This window comes from Lynx canadensis, chromosome D2 (assembly GCF_007474595.2).
Source record: "Lynx canadensis isolate LIC74 chromosome D2, mLynCan4.pri.v2, whole genome shotgun sequence".
NCBI lineage: Eukaryota > Metazoa > Chordata > Mammalia > Carnivora > Felidae > Lynx > Lynx canadensis.
In genome coordinates this window covers 32,757,242-32,779,393 of record NC_044313.2, presented here as the reverse complement: position 1 = coordinate 32,779,393, position 22,152 = coordinate 32,757,242, and the positions used below count along the sequence as shown (strand labels likewise).

The 22,152-nt window shown below is 47.6% G+C and overlaps 1 protein-coding gene across 3 annotated transcripts in view; it reads right to left on the bottom strand.

Annotated features, from left to right (window-relative positions):
* SORBS1 (sorbin and SH3 domain containing 1) overlaps positions 1-22,152 on the bottom strand; it is a 189,983-nt gene that overhangs the window by 71,862 nt on the left and 95,969 nt on the right. For all 3 annotated transcript variants that reach the window (XM_036064312.1, XM_030335628.2, XM_030335629.2), the window contains 4 exons: positions 15,834-15,978; positions 11,940-11,969; positions 6,290-6,462; positions 4,464-4,527 (listed from right to left, as the gene is read on the bottom strand). In XM_036064312.1, coding sequence (XP_035920205.1) covers positions 4,464-4,527; positions 6,290-6,462; positions 11,940-11,969; positions 15,834-15,978 — 412 coding nt within the window. The remainder of the gene's footprint in view (positions 1-4,463; positions 4,528-6,289; positions 6,463-11,939; positions 11,970-15,833; positions 15,979-22,152) is intronic.

The window sequence follows — 22,152 nt, the reverse complement described above, 5'->3', positions numbered from 1 at the left end:
TAATACCTTAAAAAAAAAAAAAAAAAGAAGTTAAAAAATACCCATTCTTTAAAGCGATTTAGCTCAAACATTTCGCTCATTTGTAAAAAGCCTTCATCCAGTTGAATCCGTCTGTGGTCTATGTCTGGATCTGTCATCTTGAGCAGGGAGCAGGGGCGAGATGGAATCTACCCTATTTTTAAAAAGGTCTCCAGGGAAAAAGACTTCTTAGAAACTCGTGTGAAAACCTAATCATCTTGGTTGTTATGAATCTTTTATGTTCAATCTAATTTTTTTCCCTTTTTATCCTTCAAGACAATTTCATCCTTTTTGGTCTTTGAAAATAAAAAATATTAAGGTTCGCTTCCCACTTTACGGGTGAAAAGCTATCATATCGTCCCTTACTGTTTATGCCTCAAGGAAAAATAACCTCAATTCCCTCTTGCGCCTGACTTGATGTGTCCCAAACAGCAGACGTCATTGTCAGCTGGGGTTGCTAAGGTGTGGCAGCAGATGACACGGCAGCTCTGGGCGTGAGGCCACGAAACCCTGGCTTCAGACAGACAGCCAGGCTGACCTGCCTGTGGCAGGCCCCCGGCATTCCTCCAGTGCGACGGAGTCACTGTATTTCTTCCCAGGACTTCTCCAGGTGGCCTTCCTCTGCCCACAAACACTGTGCCTTCAGGCTTGCAGTGCCCTTGTCACCTTCTCCAGAAGGGACCCCTACCCTAGGAGTGCGCTGGGCTCTCAAGTCCAAATGAGGCACCAACTAAACACTGCACGGTCAAAATTACCCTAAAAAAATTTCTCCCTCATTCAGCTCAGTTGTTTCTTAAGCAATGCTTTTGGCTGGAATCAGCACCCCAAGATCAAAAGATGAGGTTACCTCACACCAAATAGGTTCTTGTTGGAAGTGGGGAGGTTGCTGATTATAATGAAATCATCAGCATCTGATGTGAAGCCTGGGTTTGTTTGGTAGACTTCTTTTCGTTCAGATCCAGACATGAAAAGGTTGGAAACCACTGACTAGCATATCAAGGGCAGAGCCAGAAGGGAACACGGTATTTTAGCTAAAACTGTATCTAACACTTCCCAGAGTGTCATTTCATGCATGTTAAGTAGTCAATGAGAGTTTGGTGAATGAGTGAATGGACGAATCTACCAGTGATGAGAAGGGCTGTGCGGGATGGCTTCTCGGCTAATCAGAGCACAGAAATACGGGGGGGTGAACTGGGCTTCGTCCCTAAAAAGGAATGCTGGTACCAAAGCCTCACTCATCAACATTCTCCAGGTATGTACAGAGGGCCCCCTTTCCACCAGCAAGCTTTCCTCCAGCCTTCGGGGCATATGCTCTTGCAGCTGCCCCCCTACAGACATAGTGCAATGAAGGGGCCGCGTCTACCTCTCTGCCAGACGTGCACTTCTGAAAACAGAGGACTTATCTTATTCGTGGTACTATTTTCGGTTCCAAGGACAATGCAAGTGCTCGGTACTAGTTGAATAAGTGACGTTCAGAGCATTCAACATCTCATCCTAGAAGAGCATTTAATGAAATGTCCTCTGTGTACCCCTCCATTTCCCGCTCTCTGGGTCACTCACCCAGAGATCAGACGATCTCCAGGACAGGATAATTCTCAGGATGGTGCCTTTATCTTACCTTTTAGAACCTTCTTTGACACCAAGACTTCTTGCCCCAGAAAAAAGTCTTAGATACAAGTGTGGCCATCCTTCCCAGCAGGTCCAAATTCCTAGCCAGCTCTTTCACGAAACATTTTCTCACTTGGCCAAAACCCTTATTTTTGAGAGATGTCATCTCCCACCAGGGCTGAACCTCATACCTGGAAACCTCTTTGGGAATTCCTTACCAAGGAGACGCACCCTGAGGGTCCATGACAAGAGGGGGCCGGCGACAAGTTGTTGCACATGTAGGAAGTGGGTAATTTTTCTGTTGTTGACAGGGGGCCTGTCTACCCGCTCCCATCAGCATCACAACAGCCTCCCTGAGTCACTGCCCAGCCACCAGCACCATGTGACCACCCCAAACACTGGCAGCTTTTCCCAGAGCCCCACACGTTCAAAGCATTATAACTAAGCTACATCGGTTACCCAATTAATCATGTAAACTCCAAGGGAACAGTATGAAAATCCATCCGGATAGACTCAGGTCATACAGTCAGCGAGGAGTGAAGCAATACCACAAAACACAAGGTTGGGGGAAGCAAAAGATTGGGAGACAGCCCGTTAGCCACCAGAAAAAACCCCAAGGTGAAGAAGAAAGTAACAGCACCAGTACAAAGAGAGGCACGTGATTTTCCTTTAATTACCTTCAGATTTAGGACTAGGAGTAGATGCTGGAAACTGGTAGGTAGGAGTGTAGGGATTGTCCTCTGTAGCAGAGAAAAGCAGTGGATTTTGAAACCACCCACCATGAAGTGGAGGAACTGACAAATCCCCAATTGGCTCTTTTGAACGATTACCTATTTTAGTGTTATTAAAGCACACAGCATCACACTTAAAACGAGATTAATGAATTAGAAAGGCCTTAGTTATTTTAATATAGCACATCATGCAAATGAGACTTTCACCAACCGAAAATGACTATAAAAAACAAAATCTAAAAGCCAAATCTTATTCCTATAATGGAACTATAAGAATTAATTTAAGGCTAGGACAACAGATACACTGTCTAAGTTTATGGTACCTTCAGAATTTTGCTGGATTTCAGGAAGTTCAGGGAATTGGTACGTAGGGAAATAAGGGTTTTCTTCAGGAGTGTCTAGGCAGAGGAGCAGGTTTGGGAGAGAGAATAGAGGAAGATACAAATGGAGAGAATGAACGAACAGGGATCCGCGCACAATTCAGGCCCCTTGAATTCTGGAATGTACTAGGCTTCACGAGTGATAGGAAAGAAACTCAAATTGCTTTGAAAAATCCAGTCCTTTCGCCTGAATTACTGAGACACATCTAAAGAGACAATACCCTTTTTCCTCTTGGACCAAGAATTACATATACAGAGGATCTGGTAAGCAAGAGGGATTTAGTACAAAGCTTCAAGTTTCCAAACAAACAAGTGGATTCTTAATTTTTCACACATCTCTGTCTACCATTAGGGCAGGTAGTTTTGTTTAGAACCTGTAATTTGGGTTGAGTTAATCCCTCTAACAGGAGAGATGCTGCCTGTGGGGCAGAACAACATACTGTTCACATATGCACCTGTGTCTTGGCATTTGGGCTGCCGAAGCCAGGTCTCAAGGTGAGAGAAACACAGATTGCTGGGGGAAATGGACAGCAGCTTTAGGAAGTGACCAGCAGAACTGACGTCACCCAATTGGAGACCCAGCCTCAGGCATCACCACCATGACTGAGCTCGGCTACCCAACCAAAGTGGATTTACCCTTGGTTTAGAAACATTGAGCATCTTGGAATTTTGAAACAGTTTGGAGAGAGGCATGGCCAGCTTCATTGTGAACGCTGCAGGAGCTAATTAACAGTGGCTTTAGCTGGCAGCCGCAGCTAATCAGAGAGGCTGGTTATTTGCTGCGGCTCAGGCCACCATCGACCAGAATGCTTTCTCTTTGCCTTCATGTGTCATCTGCCAGGCGGCCAGACTGGATTTGGCCACAGGGAATGACAGGATGCTCTGCCTCTGGGAGGAGGGGTACCCTCCCCACAGCGCAGCTGCATCCCTGCCTGTCAGCTGACTGGTGGCACAGGCGCATGGGAGCTGGAGGGGTCATGAGCTGCCTGAGCACTGGCCTGGGTTCTCCCACCATGCTGGATCCCCTGCTGATAGCCCAGGGGACCCCTGCTTTGGAAGCGCTTCTCTTCGAGCTTCAGCGGGCTTTGGTGTGTCAGCTCTTGACTGACTCTCAGGGCTACCTGCCAAGTGCTGGCTCCCAGCTGGGGAAGATTATTTTTCATGTTAACACCTTACAGGTGCACCACACATTCTCCTTCATTAGGAAGAATTCGCGCTCATTTGGACCCTGCAACATCCTTTGGAGGAAAGGAAGAGGGATAAATGCAGAGAGGCATGTGACCGGCCCAAGGTCACATGATTGCTTGTGGGACTGAATCCAGGTGAGACCAGTTTTCTTCACTCCCAGGTTCAGTGCTTTCTCAACTTGCTCTGCCTACAAGGCAGTCACGGGCTGACACGGGGAGCTGCGCTGAAAGCTGGAAGCGGGTGGGAGTCAGCACTGCTCACATCCTGGGCAGGCAGATGCTGGGCTCAGCCTGCTGCAGCCCACGACACCCGGGAGGGAGGACTTGCGAGCTGACCTAAAATCCTGCATGTGAGGCAGGGCACAAGCGCTCCCTCCCCACTCTGCTCTGCAGGTGCATGGCTGGGCTCAGGCAGGCTGGTGCCCAATGGGTCGAGCGTAGGGCCCAGTCTTCTGGCATCCTAGCAAAGCAAGTCTAAGTCCTCACCACATCAGTCAACATAGGAATACAGCACAGCTTCTACAAATGAAAATCAGTACCTCTGTTTAGCTTGTGGATCTGTTTAAACATGGTCTTGTACCAGTCTTTTGATCGCTCGGTGTTCTAGAGAAAAACAAAGGCAAAGGGTAAAATAAAATGGAAAATGTCAGCACGTTTCAGAACCTCCATGATTATGAAAGCACAATGGAAAGTGACATCTGACGTCAAAACTCACGTAACTCTATACATCTTGGTGAGCCTACATTTAAATCTTTATTAAAAATGCAAAACTTTTAAGAATAGATAAACCAAGAGATTCCGACCTGAATAGGTGGCCAAAAAGAACGCAGATTTTGAAAAGAATAAACAAAGATCCTCTTGAAATGTGTTCATTCAATTTTTTAAAATTTCATTTCTTAGAATCTGTCTTCATTTATAGACAACTAAAACACAGTAAAGCCTCCCAGAAACATAAAAGGCAAAGGATATTTCCGTTTCAGGCCAAGCCCCCACCCATTTCAGGTTATTCTGTAGCAGAGTAAGCTAAGTCACCTTGGAGAGGGCCAGATTTAGAACACATACATTAAAATGTAACCAATTCTAGCAGCCAATGCCAGAGAGTTTTCATCTTAACCACAAAGCTGGGCTGTTTTTAAGATAAATATAAAACAAGGAAGGGGACGGATAGGTAGTTAGGTCAGATATTTTCACTACCACTTTACAGATGAGGAAATGAGGTACAAAGTCGAAATGATGCCCAAGGTCACAGGGCTGGTGAGAAGGTGAGTGGGAGGGCTGCTCCACATGATGGTTAGGGGGCATGGGTATGGGATTCAGAGAGACTGCTCCTTCACCCACAGGATGTGCAATCCTGGCCAGGACCGTAATCACTCTGAGTCCCTGTTTCCTCATCTATAAAATGGGAATTATATCAGCGTTCACCTCATAAGGTGAATGATGACATGGTGCACTCAGCAAGCGGTAGCCACAATTACTGTCGGTCACAATTCCCTTTCTACCTATTATTATTTATTATATACTTATTATTACTTAGGGCCAGACAACAGCTCTTCTGAGGCTTAGCCCACTGCCATTTCTACTGGCTTCCCCCAAAGGGAAACAAAATCCAGTCCGTTCATTACATGGAAACTGTAGAGAAACATCGCAGCCAGTGTTCTGAAGGGCCCATGGCAAATAATGGGATTCCCTCTAATCCAGCTTCAGAAGTCAGGCTTCCATTGAATCCCTTAGGGCCTGCATAAGGCTGGCACCCCCCAGTACAGAGGGGGAGATCTGGGGCAGCCTGTATTCATTCTGTGGTTCCATTAGTTTCTTGCTCACCCCTGATGATGGGGTATCTCTCATCCAGGGAAATGTCTTCCTGAACCCATAACCAGGGGCCCTGAGCCCCATACTCTCTTCAGGGTTCTGTAATCCCGGACCCACAATTTCTGAGTGTGCTCCAATAGACAAAAGAAGGGAGACTTGGAAACAATGCCTACAACATCTCCCCTTGAACGCGCATGTGCCCGGAGCTTCTCAGAAGTTCAGCTGCAGAAAAACCGCTCTGCCTTTGCCCCACTCTCCTTTACCTATAGTCACATGAACCCAAAACCCTTTTCTCATGAGAATTATTAACACTAACATGTTTTGGGGAAAAGCTACTGCACTCTGAGGTCATGCACTTAGGACCGAGGTGGGGCAAGAGGCTGGCACACAGCTCTGGGAGGCTCTGTGGCCCTCAGCAGGCTTGGAGGGCGGGCAGTGGCGAGGACTTCCTTATGAGGCCTTTGCAAACCACAGGGGGGCTCACACGCACCCAGGTGCATACTGGTCACTGGTGTAAGAGGAAGCCTACGGAAGACATCTGGGTCAGTGTTCGTACCCGGAGTGGGATGCCCACTTCATCCATGGAAACATCGCTTAGGTCCTGAGCGCTCTTGGCCACCCGTCTACTGTCATCCTTTGCCTTTTTTTCAGGAGCCCTTCCAGGTGAGCTGGGTTTTTCCTGGGCTGGTGCCAAGTCCTGCTCTCCCACTCTTCTTTCTGAGACAGGATCTGGAAGTGAGAAACAGCTGTCAGCTGAAGCTCTTCTGCTGGCTCTGAAGCAAAAATCTCCCAAACAATCCAGCTGGGGGGAGGGGAGGGGTGTATTTGCAAATTCCCAATCAGAAGGAGTTTCACTTAAAGCATGGGTCAGCAAACTATGGCCTGGTCACCTGCTTTTGTAAAGTTCTACTGGGACATAGCCACACCCATTCATTATGTATTATCTATGAATGCTTTTGAGTTACAACGGCAGAGCTGAGTAGCTCGAACAGAAACTGCATGGCCTGCGAAGATGGAAATATCTACCATCTGGCCTTTAAATTGCTAAGTGCACATTGGAGTTTGATTCAGGACTAGAGGTTACAGAGTGCTAATAAACATACCACGTGTGGTCTACAGATTATAAAATTACTTTTGATACTGTTATTCCAAGCCACGTCACTTATCATAGGAAGGCACTATGGCTATGCGTGCACATGTCCTGTGGCCATGAGCGTGGGCCTTCAAGGAGCTGATGGCCCGTGGGCAGAGAGGGCAAGGGAGCCAGGGACAAGAATGCAGGATGACCAGGGCTGAGAGTCAGCATCCAACTTAGCTGAGGAACTGAGGTTCTGGACTGACCTCTCAGAGGGAGTCAGCCAGACGGGAAGTGAAGGGTGTTCCAGGCAGAGGGAACACCATCAGGAAATGCAAGGGGACTCTGAACTACTCTGAGTTTATTAGGTGCCAGGTACTGTGCTAAATTCTTCAAATACATTACCTCAGTTCATCCTCCCAATAACTATATGAGGAAGAACCTGTTATCCCTCCATTTTTTTAAAAAGTTAAGTGGGCCAAAGCACAGAGAGGTTAAAGTACCCTTCCTGAGGTCACACAGCTGGCATGTGGCCAAGTTGGGATTTGGACTAGGGACACCTGACTCCGGCAGTTCTCTCTGAACCATATCCTGTCTTGCCTCCCTCAAAGATGGCACCATCGAGCCTGGACTGATCCAAACAGAAGTTAGTAAAGGGACTGGGGTGGGGAAGGCAGGGAGAGATGGCTGTTTCCATTCAGGCATGGTAACTTTGACAGTGAGACATCCAAGCAGAAATAGAGGAGCGGGGCCCCGGTGAGAGGCCCTGGCAGGAGTGCAATTCCCAAGCCATCGGCATAAAAGCAATGGCTGAGGTCAAGGAGATGGAGGGGTAAGTGCGGGCAGAGTTACGGGCTGACATCACGTGCTGAAGAGCAAAAAGGACCCCCCAAAGGATGCAGGAGTTATCAGACGGAGAGGAGATGAATCAGAAAGGAATATGAGGTGTTGCTGAAGCCAGAGATGTGAGGGCTTCAACCCATAAAGGAAGGAAGAAAAACCAGAGCATAGAAAGGGGGTTCAACAAAGCAGAAGAGTCACAGGATCCCCGGTGGGAGCAAGTTTCAGAGGGCAGCGGTGGTAGATGCCAGATTGCAGGAAAAGCGATGAACACGCAAGCAGGAAGTAGCTAGTGAGGGAGTCAGCACACAGGCATGGACTGTGGCAGGTGGCAACCAGACAGGTCAGGAGGTTAAGGGAGAAAAAGGTTTAAGCTGGGCGGGGGGGGGGGGGGGGGGGGGGGGGGTTGGTGTCTAATTCCTAGCAGTGACACCCATGAGGTGAGACTGATGGGGACAGAGATGTGCCCTGGCATTAGGAAATGCTGAGTCAGGATCTGTTTACTGAGAGGTTTTCATCTTTAGAAAAGGAAAAGGTGCAGAGTGCTGGCTCGAGACTAAAATCCAGTAAAAACAAGGGACCCGAGAGCAGAGGCAAAGTTGTAGCCAAGTCAGAGATGACCATGTGTGGAGGAGGGGCGGGGAAGTGGGGTGACGTTGCTTCAGCTGGGCTCAGGTTCTACAACCTTCACAGCCTGCCTGCCCGACAAAGCGACACTGCCTGGATTTTTCTTTTTTTTTTTTTTAAATATGAAATTTATTGTCAAATGGGTTTCCATACAACACCCAGGGCTCATCCCAACAGGTGCCCTCCTCAATGCCCATCACCCACCCCCCCCCCCCACTCCGCATCAACCCTCAGTTTATTCTCAGTTTTTAAGAGTCTCTTATGGCTTGGCTCTCTCTCTCTCTCTCTCTTTTTTTTTTTTCCCTTCCCCTCCCCCACGGTCTTCTGTTAAGTTTCTCAGGATCCACATAAGAGTGAAAACATATGGTATCTGTCTTTCTTTGTATGACTTATTTCACTTAGCATAACACTCTCCAGTTCCATCCACGTTGCTACAAAAGGTCAGATTTCATTCTTTCTCACTGCCAAGTAGTATTCCATTTTGTATATAAACCAACTTCTGAACCAAGTACTCATTCTGTGACCACAGACGGTTTCTAAACTTTCTGTGCAAGACTCAGCTTAGTGAATGCTTCAGAAAACCTGATCCCTGACATCATCACCATGAGCTTTAAAGGATGTTACGACCAGACTGGCTTTATGGGGTGAGTTCTCAGGCTCCCAGAAGGGAGGGACAAGGATTTGGCAGGAAGCCTGGCAGTGTAGGGGGGATTGCAAGTTACCAAAGTCTACCCCTGAAATGGCTCTGCCGAGCTTTTTCCTCCCACCTGGAAAGGCCTTCCTAAGTGTCACCACCAAGCAGCAGGTGAGGCTGATTTTGAGCCGTCTCACCTGGTGCTTGGAGATGCTCCCACTCCTTGCTCCAATGTCCTCTCTTCAGAAGCAGAGCACAGACTTGCCATTCTCAGGGTTTTCAGGCCCAGAGAATTTTTTTTAATTGTTAGGGCAGGTGGCTCTAACAACAATCACTTAACTGCAAAACTCAGGCTGACAGTTCATGGACTTGTTCCAAGGCTGTCAGAGTTCTTCAGATCTACAGAAATGAGCCCTGAATTATTTCACTTCAGAAGCTTGTGATCATGCAATTCATGATTGAGTGAATTTCAGTGTACAGAGAGATGAACTGCAGCCTCAGAAAAAAATTTCTTTTTTAAATATATATAGTGAAAGCCCAAAGTGACACTTCACTGTACCATGCAGGTGACAGGACCACCCTTTGACATCTACAATGAGGGTTTGCTGCTATTCCTTAATAGGCAAATACTGACCCCTCAACAGGACATCCAGGAGCATTTCTTTCTAGTTTTATACTGATTTCAAAAGGAAGGTGCTGCAAAGGGTCGTTAAATAAGTGACAATGCTGACAACCTGGGACAGGGCCTCTGTGTTTGTGGGCAGCTTCCCTTTTCTTCACACCCACAGATTTGTGAGTGAGAGCCACAGCAATGCTGACATCTCCCTGAGAACGTATATCAGCCCCTGTGCTCCAGCCCTGACCTGTTTTCCTCTCCATCTGCCCAAGAGGACCACGAACTGAGGTGGCTAAACACCATGTGGGACTCAATCCCGAGTGCATCTCACTGAACAAGAAGCCCCATAAAGGCTCAATAAAAACCCATTAAGGACAGTGGGAGAGATGGGCGGCCCTCCATGTGCCATCACCACAGGTATGATGGGCAAAGCCTCACTGATGGAGTCAGTGACTGGAGTCAGCCCAGCCAGCCTTCTCTCCATCAAGGGCTTCTGAACAAAAGGGTGCCTTTTTTTTTTTTTTTTAAACAAAAACGAACATTTAGTGTGCACTTACTTTATGTCCCACTCTATCAAATACCATTAGTGGCTCTGTCCCAAAACTCAAGGAAGATGGAAACATTAGGCTCATTTTGGAGCCAAGGAAGTGGCCTGAGCCTGCCAGCCTGGTGGAGAAGCCCTAACATTACAGAGCACTTTCCAGTGTGCAAGGCATACCCCCCTTCCTGTCACACGTGGTCCTTACACCTCTTTGAGGCAAGGACAAGGATTATCATCCCCACTTCCCACATGAGGAAGCTGTGGCTCAGAGAGGTAAGGTAATTTACCTAGGGACACACAGTTGTAAGAGGAAAGAGCCAGGACCAAACTCTGGGTCTCCTAACTTGTGTCTGAGCACCTTTTTTCATCTACTCCATGCTCCTTTCCAATCCCAAAGGCAAGAAGGAGTTCCTTCACAGGAGCTACCTTTGTTTTAGAGCCACCCTGTTCTCAGCAACCTGGGCTGGGGCCAGGGAGTGAAGTGAGTCGGTGTGGCAAGTCAGGAGGGGGCAGTGAAGGGCACCTTGTGCTCAACCATGGCCTGTCCTGGTCCTGGGGCCAAGTCCCGATAAAGCTGAGAGGGTGTGAGAAGCCCATGTTCTCCCCACCAGGCTCTCCACGGATCACAAGGGCAGCAGTAGCATGAAAGAACACAGAAATCGTGACGCAGCCGCTCAGAAAACGGTGGCTTGTGTGTGCCCACCAGATCAGGGATTCCCGCCCCGATTCACAAGTATCTACCAATCCACCACACGCACGTTTGACACGTGTGGCTTTTTCTAGAAATTCATCTACTGCCTTTATTAGATTCTCCAAATGAGTCCATCACCAAAATAAGGTTATGAACCATCACAGCACACCACGGGCTGCTCAAGGGCCCAGTCATGGCCACCGAGCCTGGCTTAGGGCCTGATACAAAGCAGGCACTCAGTAAAATGACGAATGAATCAATGGAGGTGCCTACTGATAACAGTAACTCACATCTTAGATCATTAGGAACCTAAGGCTCCGCCAACGGGAAGCAGTAGAACCAGGACTCAAAGCAGAAAGCCATAAGGAGATGGTAAAACCTTTCCATTCCTGGGTTTCCTCACAGGTTTGGCTGTGCGTTTGTTCCCTCCACACCTGGCCTTGCCTCAGTGCTGCATACTTTATCGGGACGAGCCCTGACATCTGATGATCTGTCAGATACACGCCCAGCACTGTCAGTTCCTGATGAAAGGCGATACCCAAGTGTGGTCAGTACACAGGGCAGCATCAGCATCACTGGGGAACCTGTTAAGATGTAAGTTCTCACCCATATGCATTAGATCCAAATCTCTGGAGCTGTGGCCTGGAATTGGGGTTTTGACTAGCTCTCCAGGAGATTCTGATGCCTGCCCAAGTTCAGGAAGCAGTCCTCACACCCTCTTCCAGGCACTGCTGGTCTGGAGTTTCCCACCCAGGGCCATCATGCAGGGTCATTTACTGGCACCTGGGCTTGCTGCCCCCAAATAAAAGAACTTGCCCACATTTCCTAACCCTGACCTGTCACATCCTAGAAGAGGAATAGAAGCAAACAGAAAGGTGACTTCTTCAGCAAGGCCTGCCATGAATGCTCTAATGAATGTGCTAAGGTACAACTCCTTGTTCTTTTTATTCAGAGTACCCTGTTCTTACCATCAAGACACATATCACAGCTGCACAGAACAGGTGTACTGGTTAGGGTCACCCGTTGGGTGTGCTCCCACTAGCCCGCAGGCTGCAGGACCATGCCTGCTTTCACCATCCTTGTGGTCCAGCAGCAGAGTCCCCAGCATAGCAGAGGGGCTCCTCAGACTTTGCTGCGCACACATCAAAGGTGTTAGCATGTAAATAAGTACTTGGTACCTACCTGAAAGGCTACTGAGTCGTTTCTGCTGTTCTGTGGTAAGAGAAAGGACACACATCATGAGATTTACACAGACAAGGCAAGACTGGGAAGTCACGCCAGAATTCGTGAGCATCCCCAAATTGGCACCCTAACTGTCCCTGGGCTTAGATGTCAAATGTTGCATAGTCACCACATCCAGCTGAATGCAGGGGCATTAACACAGCTTTCTTATCCAGGTGTGGTATGTCCTAGTCCCCCCTCCTCACCCCCCAGCCCACCCTCCTACATTTGCACCAAGATTCAGGGAACAGTCACTGCCTTCTGGTTGTTATGTCTGGTTTCAAGGTGATCTGATCATGGAAAGAGACTCCTCCCAACTCCTCTGGTTTCAAGGGACCAGGACCCTAAAAAGACCCCAGTCTTACTACGTTTGGAGGGAAATGTAATTGTAATCATAACCAAGGCAGCTACCGTCTCCTGAGAGCTCTGCCAAATGCCAGACATTGTGTTAAGAGCTTTCACACATGTTAACACTTTTAATCTTTGCAACAACTCTAGCAGGTAGGTCAGGTGGGTTGAGACGTCTCAGAAAATCAGCACAAACTACCCATGATGACACTGAAAATCAGAGCAGGGCCTAGAACCTTGACCCCCAACTCCTAGTCCAGGGTTCTTTCCAACCACGATGGCCGGGCCATCGCGGTTCCCTAACATGGAAGGTCTATCGGTTCCTCACCCTCCCGGGCACTTGTGAGGAGGGGAGGCCAATATCTCCTCTGGAGAGTTCTGTGTGTACGTGCTATGGGATAAGCACAAAAATGACCTTTACCTTCCAAAGCTGCTAAATATAAGCAGCCACACAGATAAAAATAGAGTGCCTGCCAGCCCCTGGGTGCTGTCATCATCCGCCTTGGCTATGGCCTCACCCTCCCTCCAGAATCCATGTGGGCAAGAAGTAAACAGAGCAGCAGGGCCTCGCTCAGCCTGTGGAACAGCCTGTCCACCTCTGGATGTGGACATAGTTCACATCAGCCGGACAACAGGAGCCCAACAGAGCTCCAGGCTCAGCACTGCCAGCAGCTTGCTGGAGGCTACTGGCCAATCACGTCAGCTCTCAGCCTGTTTCCTCATCCGTCACATCAAAGTGCCCACCGGATCTATGGCTCTCAAGCTCCAGTCTGCCAGCTAGAGGCAAGGCCTTTCTTACTACGCAAAATCAAATTTATTCAACTTCCAAGACTATGTCGTCGCTACTTCTGAGATATGAAATGGCCTTTCTTTTAGAGAATGACATGTGATACGGATAACAGCAGTTGTTCTTCAGGGGTGTTATTTACCAAAGTTAGAACTTAGCAACCCTGGGCTAGTTCCCAGACCGCTTCATGTGACCATGAGATCCAGAGTCTGGGAACCACGGCAACTCTTGCTCTCCGACGTGGTCCGTGGACCAGCGGCATCGATGTGCCTTGCAAGTTGCTGAAAAAAATGCAGAATCTCAGCCCTGCCTCAGACCTCCTGAATCCGGATCCGCAAGTGTGTCCTCTCAAGACGGTACACATTAAAGACCAAGAAGTTCTGAGCTAGGAGATCCACGCGCCTCTTCAGTCCTGAGTTTTCTGGTTCGAATTCTCCCTCCAGACTGATTTTAAGTGATCTGCCCTCAGATGTGTGGTGTGAAAGCCGAGGAGAGGGGCGAGGAGCCGTGTTGTGCATGGCCGTTAGCGCTGGGCTAGACGTGCAGTGCCCCCTGCCCCCCATTTGTCTGCAACCGGGGGGCCTGGTTTGGAGAGACAGGGTTATTGTCACACTGTGCCCTGGGGCTGTCTAGGCAAGAAAAAAGTAAGCCTTTTTTAGGATGACTAAACTAGAATTCCAGAAGTAGAGTAAAGTTATCATTCCCTCAGGAGACTCTGCAATAGTGAAGAAACTGTTTTCATGGCTACCGTCTACCAGCACTGCTGCCAGGCCGGGTAAATTGCAAAGCAAGGCCTGAAACGCGCGCCCTACTCCCCACGGACAATCAGGAATCCGAAGCTAGGTGTTTCCATTCTTCTCCACTCTTGGTGCTCCACCTCCTCAGGGAACATGTGGTTTGCTCTTCATGACAGGCTACTTTTTATTCCAAAAAAAAACCCCAACGTACTTGTATCCTTTTTCTGAAGGATGTGTGATTCAGGCAGCACGAATCTGATCTCTAAACCCAAAGGGCAAGACTGGACAAAAGAGAAAGGCAAGAAGCAAAGACATTTGGGCAAATAAGAGGAATCTGTTTGCTCAAAGAAACAAAAAGGAATTGGGCATTTCTGTGCCCAAAGATGTCTCACTAGGTGTCATCAGAGGGATGTCGTGGAAGCGGCTGATATTACTTTTGGCATTTCCCAAAAACCAAGTTGCCTTGGGAATAAATCCCATTTTTAGAGAAACTGCCTCTCCTTCCGGGAACAAACTTACTTCTGTTTGACTGGATTTTTTTTTTTTTTTTAAAGATGAATCATAAAGAAGTTCACAGAGAATCAAAATTTCACTTTGTCCTGCATGATGGACAGTGTCTGGGCAGAGAAAGCCATTGCCAGTAGGGGGTATGACCCTGCTGAAAGGAGAATGGGGTCTTTTATATAGTTTAGGGTGGGGGTTGGGACCCTTATCACCTTTGGAAGAACACAGATTCATGGAGGACAGTTAATTTGGAGGCCACACATAATGAAAAAAAAATAAAATTACTAAAATAACTACTTAAGATTCAAGTGGGAAGATTTTAAGTGAGAAAAAATGTTTCATTCATCTGTTTTACAAGTTAGAAGCAGGAAACAGAAAACTCCATTTAACATGGAAAACAATTAAAAATAGACTCCAGTTCCATTCTCATCCAAGTTATGTGGGGGATGGGGAGAGCAGCAGGCAAGTAGGGAGTTGAGAAAAGGAAGACTGGGTGCCCAGCTTTGAGCTCTGAATAAAATAATTAACATTCCATGTTCTATGAAACTCAGACTAGACAGCCCTTTCTGCACTAGGAAACAGCTTCACAACTTCACACTGCAAAGGATTTTTGTGAAGGGGAAGCTTATTTCTCTATTGAATTCCAACAAGTTAAAACTTGGGACTTCACTTAGCATCATCTTCTGAAGTTTTAAAGCAGAAAGGTCGACATATACAATTATTACCTCAGAGCACTTCGGCTTCACCTAAGATGCCCCTTCAGAGAAGGGGAAGGGCCAACCAGAAGCAGTAAGAGAAACTATAGAAAACACACATGGAAACCCTCAGCAGAGCTCTAAGGGGCCACGTGAGCCTCATGTCCCCAGAGGGTGCACTGAATGACAGCCAAGAGCATTAACTGCTGGCAAGAATCAAGGCCGGTGAGTCACAAAGAGAAAGTCCAGTAGCCTGTTTTAGAGGCCCCAAAACATGTTTGACATTTTAGAAAGGTTTCCACCCATTATGCTTTCTTTTGTTTTTAAGTTTTGGTACTCAAAATTTTGCTTTCTAGAAAATTCATGATGTCGAAGAACTACATGACTTATTACAAGAAGTATTACTGTACCCAGATTTTCTAGGCAAAGCTCTGATTTGGTATCTCATGATGAAGAGTTAAGGCGCACAGACTTTTTCCCTTCTGTCTTTTCTTTCTTTTTGGTGGAATCATCTGAAGGCAACTGTGAACACCCAACGTGTGGAACACATACTACACCAGCTTACTTATGCAGATGCCCAACATCATGCCAAACCAGGGGCCTACCTCCCTGCTGTGGTCTACTCTGTGGGTCACAGGAGGGAGAAGACTGGAGCAGATGACCTCGGAGAAGGATGGGGTTTATGAAAATTTCTGTGGAATGGCAGAATTCTTGCCCCTGAAGTCACAGAACAGCTATGTTGATGCCAGTGAGCTGGGGGAGGGGTTCTCTGAAGCTCTCTTACCTCGATTGTGTTGCAAGAGCACAATAGTAGGATTGACAATTGTCGTAGAGGGGTAGGCAGATGATGGTTTGCTAACTGGTGCAGAGATTTGGGAATCCGTTCCAGCATGGGATGAAGAAACTTCATTCAGTAGAGGGCCTGAATCCTGAAAAGAAAACAAACACTGTAACCAACTGTAAGTACATGAAACCTAATGTTGATGCTTTTTAAAAAGCAGAAATTTAAAGCTTTACAAGGACCTTAATTACAGAAAGAAATGTAATCAATGAGACATCACTAATTCCAGTTAGAAGTATAAGCTGGAATGCTTAGTCTCTTTGTTGGTGTTAGTAAGGGTAGAGAGGGAAGGTGAGTGTTACTGGAATTCTCAGCCACATCATTCATTATTTTCACCTGGTAATAACTGTGGATCAATCCGGTTACTGAAAAAGGAAATTCAAAACAAAGTAGAACAACATGCAAGACTCATGCAATTCCAAATGTGATCCGAGAACAAGAGCTGGTTTAAGGGAAAAATCAGGAAAGTTTAGTACACTTGTCTAAAGAAACATGAGACAATGCGAGCACAAGGAGCCATCGATATAAGAATGAGGAGGAGTTAAGTATCGGTACTCCTAGAAAGCTACTCTTATTATTTGTATCACTCAACAACTTCACTAGCATTTGTTTCTGAGATTTGGATATTTTCCAGTCCTATCCTGACATTGTTTTTCACTGCAGTATTGAGTGACAGAGATCTCTAAGACTTATGAAAATCCTGACTTCAAAAACCTGAGGTCTAAAAACCAATAAAACCATTACTACTAACGTTATAATTTGCATGATGGGAATAATGCCAGTCTTTCTTAAAGACAGGAAAATAAGACCTCGAAATGCAGTAAGGATATGTAGGCAGTTTCCTCTATCACATCTATAAATCTTGCCAAGTTTCTATTTTGGAATTTGCAGACTTCTAGCCAGAACATCATTCTTAAAAGGGTTCGAAAAACAAGACTTTGATCGTTACTCTCCAGATGAAAGTATGGCTCAAAGCAATTAGTATGCTCCAGAGATCAGCTTCTCTGTAAGTGCCCATAGGACAAAAACCATGCCTCCCTTCCTCTTTTTTGCCCCACCCACCCTGCACCTAGCACAACACCCTGCAGACAGTAGGTGCTCGGTAAATGCCACCTGAATGACTGGAGCCATCCATTAGCAAAGGTGTTTCTGAACAACTTCTGCAGCAAGAGAATATGTGAGCATCAAGAGAGAGTGTGTCAGGACCAGGGACAGCTCCTGACACACAGTAGGGGCTTCCTGGATCACACTGGCTTGGTCATTCCAAATCTTCGGAAAGTGCCCTGACGTTGCAGCTGTTAGTTATGAGCAACAGCTCAGTTTAGTGAACAAAATCTTCCCAAGACTCGAGAGGCACAATATGATCTTGTTCAAAAGTGCTTCATCTCCATTTTTTTTTCATTTGTAAAATAGAAAAAAATTACTCTGCTTTTAATTTGCTTCCTAAGTGATTTAATAAAGATAAATGACACACTCATGAAAATTCGGCCATAATGCACCCAAGAAACACACCAAAAAAATCACACATATGGCTCTTTAAAGTATAAATGCCTACTGTGGTGTCTGGATGGATCACGTGAACATTAGTATTACACAAATATTATTCTGTGCCATGAGGCTTATTTCTGGAACATCACAAAAGTGGCTATTGACTAAAAGAATGTGGATCAATTAACATGAATTTTCTTCTTCCCTCTTACTCTTAAATAGCTGCAGAAACTGAGCAAATATCAACTTGTGGCTTGGCCACCATCCCTAGGAGCTCCTGTTCTTCTCGACAATTCTCATTCAGTAGAGGATCCCAAGCGGTTTCCTTTTTCCACCTGTTACCTGGGGCCAAACCAGAAGTTCTCAGGCCAACTGAAGTCTCCCCTGCAAGTCTTTATCAGGCTGATCAGTCAGGTTTGAGAAATCGAGGAAACTGTCCTAACTAATCTGTCCTGGCATACCTGAAACAAAATTCAGTACGAAAATCTAGATCTATAAAGGTGATAAATTTGAGAGTATACAACAAAACTACTCACAATTGTATACCAGGACACTAAAAATATCTCACTTTATATGCTGCTCAAGAAGAAATATTCTGTGCCAGAGGGAAGAATATCGATACCACCTATAACAAGAGCAGCTTCTCAATTCACCTGTAAGCTGCACTGGGGTGAGGGGAGTGCATTAGGAACAGTCTAGCAGTTTCCTCCAACAGGTTTGAGTTGCAAAGCTCAAAGCTAGAAGGACATCTAAAGCCCCTGGGCCATGTTCAGTTGAGTCCTGACCTAACTGCATTGTGTTGCATCTACAGATCTGAGAAGAAGTCCTAGACCAGGATGAAGCCATTCCCAGCTTTGGGGTGCCTGATATCTGGCTATAAATTCTCCTATAAGCCAAAAAGTTCTCCTGCTTTCTACATGACTGGCATCAGTCACGTAGACTGAAGCCACAGGGCTTCAATGAGCCACAGGGATGTTACTGAACATTTACCTTCATCAGCCAATTACAGGACCCACTGTGGTCCGAGGACCCTCAGCAACAGAATCCCTGGGATGTGCCTGATCAGATCAGAGCCCTAGGCCCCTCTGCAGACCTATTCCAGGACTCTAGGAGTATAACCTAGAACTGACAATTTAAACCAGCTTCCTTGCCTCTTAGATAATCTCATGTGTGCTAAGCTTGAGAACCGATATGCTATCCACAAAAAACCCCTTTGAAAGCAAGGGCTGCACGCTGTTCATAGTTGTACCTATGGAATCTAGCAGGATGCCTAGAACACGGCAGGAGCTCATTAACTGTTAACTAATTAGCCCCTAGCTTACTTTTAAGAACTCTGGCCCCCACTTGCTAGGGCAAGTCCTCGGCAACATAGCTGACAGCTGAGTGCTCTCTCCATGGGAAGCACTATAACAGAAGTTTAACATACTTGGTCCTACTGTACCCCACAGGCCTGTGAGTAGATCCATGCATCCCCATCTCACAATTCACTCTGAGGTTCTCACAGATTCTCTTGATTCCCAGAGCTCCTGAGGAGAGAAAAGACTGGGTACCCTGATTCAGCTTTTCCACTTGGGCTTTCCTACCTACAATGGGGACTCGTCCCTCACAGGATGGCGCCTGAGGTATCGGGGCTCTTTACCTTCACACGACTCCTGGAGCAACGTTGTGTCACAAAGGCCCCTGGGAGCCTCCAGTCAGGGGCCCCAGCAATTATACGCCTTTGGAGAAAACAGTCCCAACGTTTGTGCAAGGCTTTTAGATCCATTTGCTCCATTAAACTCCATTCTCTCTCTCTTTTTTAACCATTCTCTGCCATCGCTGCATATAAAAGAGTTTGTTAACTTGCCAAATCAACAAAAGCCCTGGAGGCTCACTGTTCCCTGGTGGGGAACCTGCCGGCCATCGGCTTTCCCACATGGCTCCTCAGCTCTCCAACACCACATCTGCTTGGCCTCTCGAGAGCATCGCGAGCCAAAGGAAAGGCCACAGAGGTTCTCTGAGGGAAACGGAGTTCTTTCAGGAAGATGTGCATTCCGAATAAGACAGACAGGAAGAGGGACGTGAGGGGTCTGTGAGCAGCTGCAGGAGAACCATGAACACGCACGGGAGGCATGCACTCCGGGGAAAGCAAACAGTCACCACACAAGCACAGTGGCGGTGGACACTTCCCTCAGAACTTAGCACTTCAGTGAGAAAGGGGTTTTTCGCTGCCAGGAGCAGACATTCAGGAAGGCTTTGAGGAGGGGGTTCCAGCAAGCTTACGGTACTTGAAACAGCTCCCGTGAGGTCAGGCTCCGAGGCTCTGCGGAGGTCCTCCGGTACCGGAGGGACCAGCGGAGGAGGTGGTGAGAAGGATGGCGGGGTCTGGCTAACGGGGGGGTGGGGGCCAGAAGCGCTGGCCGGCTGGCTGTGGTGGGGTCGCCTCTGCAGACGAGGGGGAATGAAATCATCTAGGGTCGGGAAGGTCAGAGGTGAGCCGGCAGGGGCGGTCGCCGGGCTTGGGGGGCCAAGAGGCCCCAGAGATGCTGGAGTTCTGGCAGTGCCTTCTTGCCCTCTGTCAGTATTAACCAGGTAGAGAGGGACAACTATTATCTCAGGCTGGGCTGAACTGGAGAGAGTGGCATCCTGTAGGAAATAAGGGGGTCGTTACGTAAAGGGGCACGGCAGGGAAGAAGGAATTCCATATTTAAACAGTTGAGACTGGACATGCAGTGATGTACTCTGAGAAATATTTAATCGGTGCCCGTCTCCAGAGTACATGAGACCGTCCGTGCTAGCCAGCTGGCCTCCTGACACTCCGTGACACAGAGGGAACCCCATCCAAGTTTACTCTCCATCCTTCTATTTTTGAATCCTTTTAACACTTGAGAGAGAGAGAGAGAGAGAGAGAGAGACAGAGACAGAGACAGAGAACAACAGAACAGGCAGGCAGGCTGTGTTTAGCCCCCAAACTGCTTGCAGAGCCCGAAAGCTTGGGAGTCAATACAATTTCTTTGGCACCTTGTGAAAAGATATAAACATTCCATAACTCACCATGTTGTTAGTCTATGGATCCCACACTCCAGCATACTTACATATTACCAGAAAAGAGAGAGGGGGACAGAGAGGACTGTGCCTAGGTGTTTAGAGAGAAGAATTCGGGATTCAAGCTGCAGCGGTGTAGACGAGGAAAGGGAGGGGAGGGCAGCCCAGAAAACAAGGGAGCTGCTTTGCAGGAGTTTCGAAAGAGATGGTGTAGAAGACACACACACATGTCTAATTCCTTGCCTTGGCTGGATAACACGGCTGCAAAAGGTAAGGTTCTTTTCTCTTCCGGTTTTCGGGAGCAGAGGAAAGCTGGGGGCCTAGCACAGGTGGTCTCACCGCGTCCGGGAACGGAGGCCGAATGCACAGGGAAGGACTCTCGCCCCGGATGGTGGCATCTTTACGGATGTCAAAGAATAGCTTGGGAGGGCCAGGAGGAGCAGAGGGTGGCTTTCCCGTGCCGGCCGCGTGGGAGACAAGGCTGGGAGCCTGTGCGCGAGCGCCTGCAGCTTCCAAGGGAGTGCCCGTGGCTGGGTCAGGTGCAACACAAGAGGAGCTTTGCGCTGCCACCCGGCAAATGTTATTGGATAAACAAGGTACATATAAGCTGCTGACCTTTTTATTCCCAACTGCCTTATGACGTGGGTTAGAGCTCACATTCTCACTGTAAACCGTCCTGGTGGCCACACAGTGGTGCCGGGGTTGGGAGGAAGCACTGGGGAACGTGGAACCAGGAAGCAAGGGCCCAGGATGCACCACGCCTTTGGCAGCGGATCTGGCTGCCAGGGAGATGGAGACGGGCTGGGGTCGTGAGGGGCTCTGTTGGCTGGGGGTGCTGAGGGGGACGTAAGGCTTGGGTGAGCTCAGGTAGAGGGAGTCCTTGGAGGTACTGTGGATGGTGGGGGGCTGCCATGCAAAGCGGTCCCCTTTAGGGAGAGGAGGCCGAGGGGGAGAGAGAACCTTCAGCATGATTTTCAAGAGAAAGTATCAAAATGGGGAACAAAGAAAGAAAGAGGATGGGAAATGGAAAGAAGGATGACCATTAGAAATAGCATAACACGATCTGAAGAAAAACAATTCTTGACATGTCTTTAAGCAAACCCTGAGCTTAGAGTCCTCATGATCCCTACATTTCTCCTCCGGGTAAAGTCAAGGACTAAATCATACTCACCTGGACAGGCAGGCCTGCTTCTCTTACATCTCAGCCCAGGAGCGGCCACGTGCTAAGCCACTTTGACAGCCATCCTTGGCTGACCGCACCCCTTGTTAGCCCTCCGGACTGAAGGGTGCCCGAGGGCTCACGGCCAGGGCAAGAGGCCCCAGAGCCCCCACACCTTTCCTCAAAGATCTTTCTCTCCATGCCCTTAGCTCTAAAAGTTTAAGTTCATTGAAACACTCGAATGTCTTTCATTCTCTTCCCTTAGGAAATAGGGAATTGGAAGAATCATCCTTATTTGTGTTCACAGGAGACAGATGTCTTAATTGAATCACTGAGATTTAGTGCTCAATTCCATAAGCATAACCAATTAAAGCTCACCAAGAAGAGAATGCTCAGGATTTAGAAGCCGCATGTGCTCTTTTCTCAGAGGAAACAATCTGATGGAACTAATTATTAGAAGGAAGACAGGCATGAGATTAAAAGCATGTAGTCTCCCATTTTTGATGCACACAGAACAAAGGGACCAGGCAATGAAGCACTTGATTTGCCTAATGAGTTAGACTGTGCCTGGTTCCTCAAATTCCAGCCCCT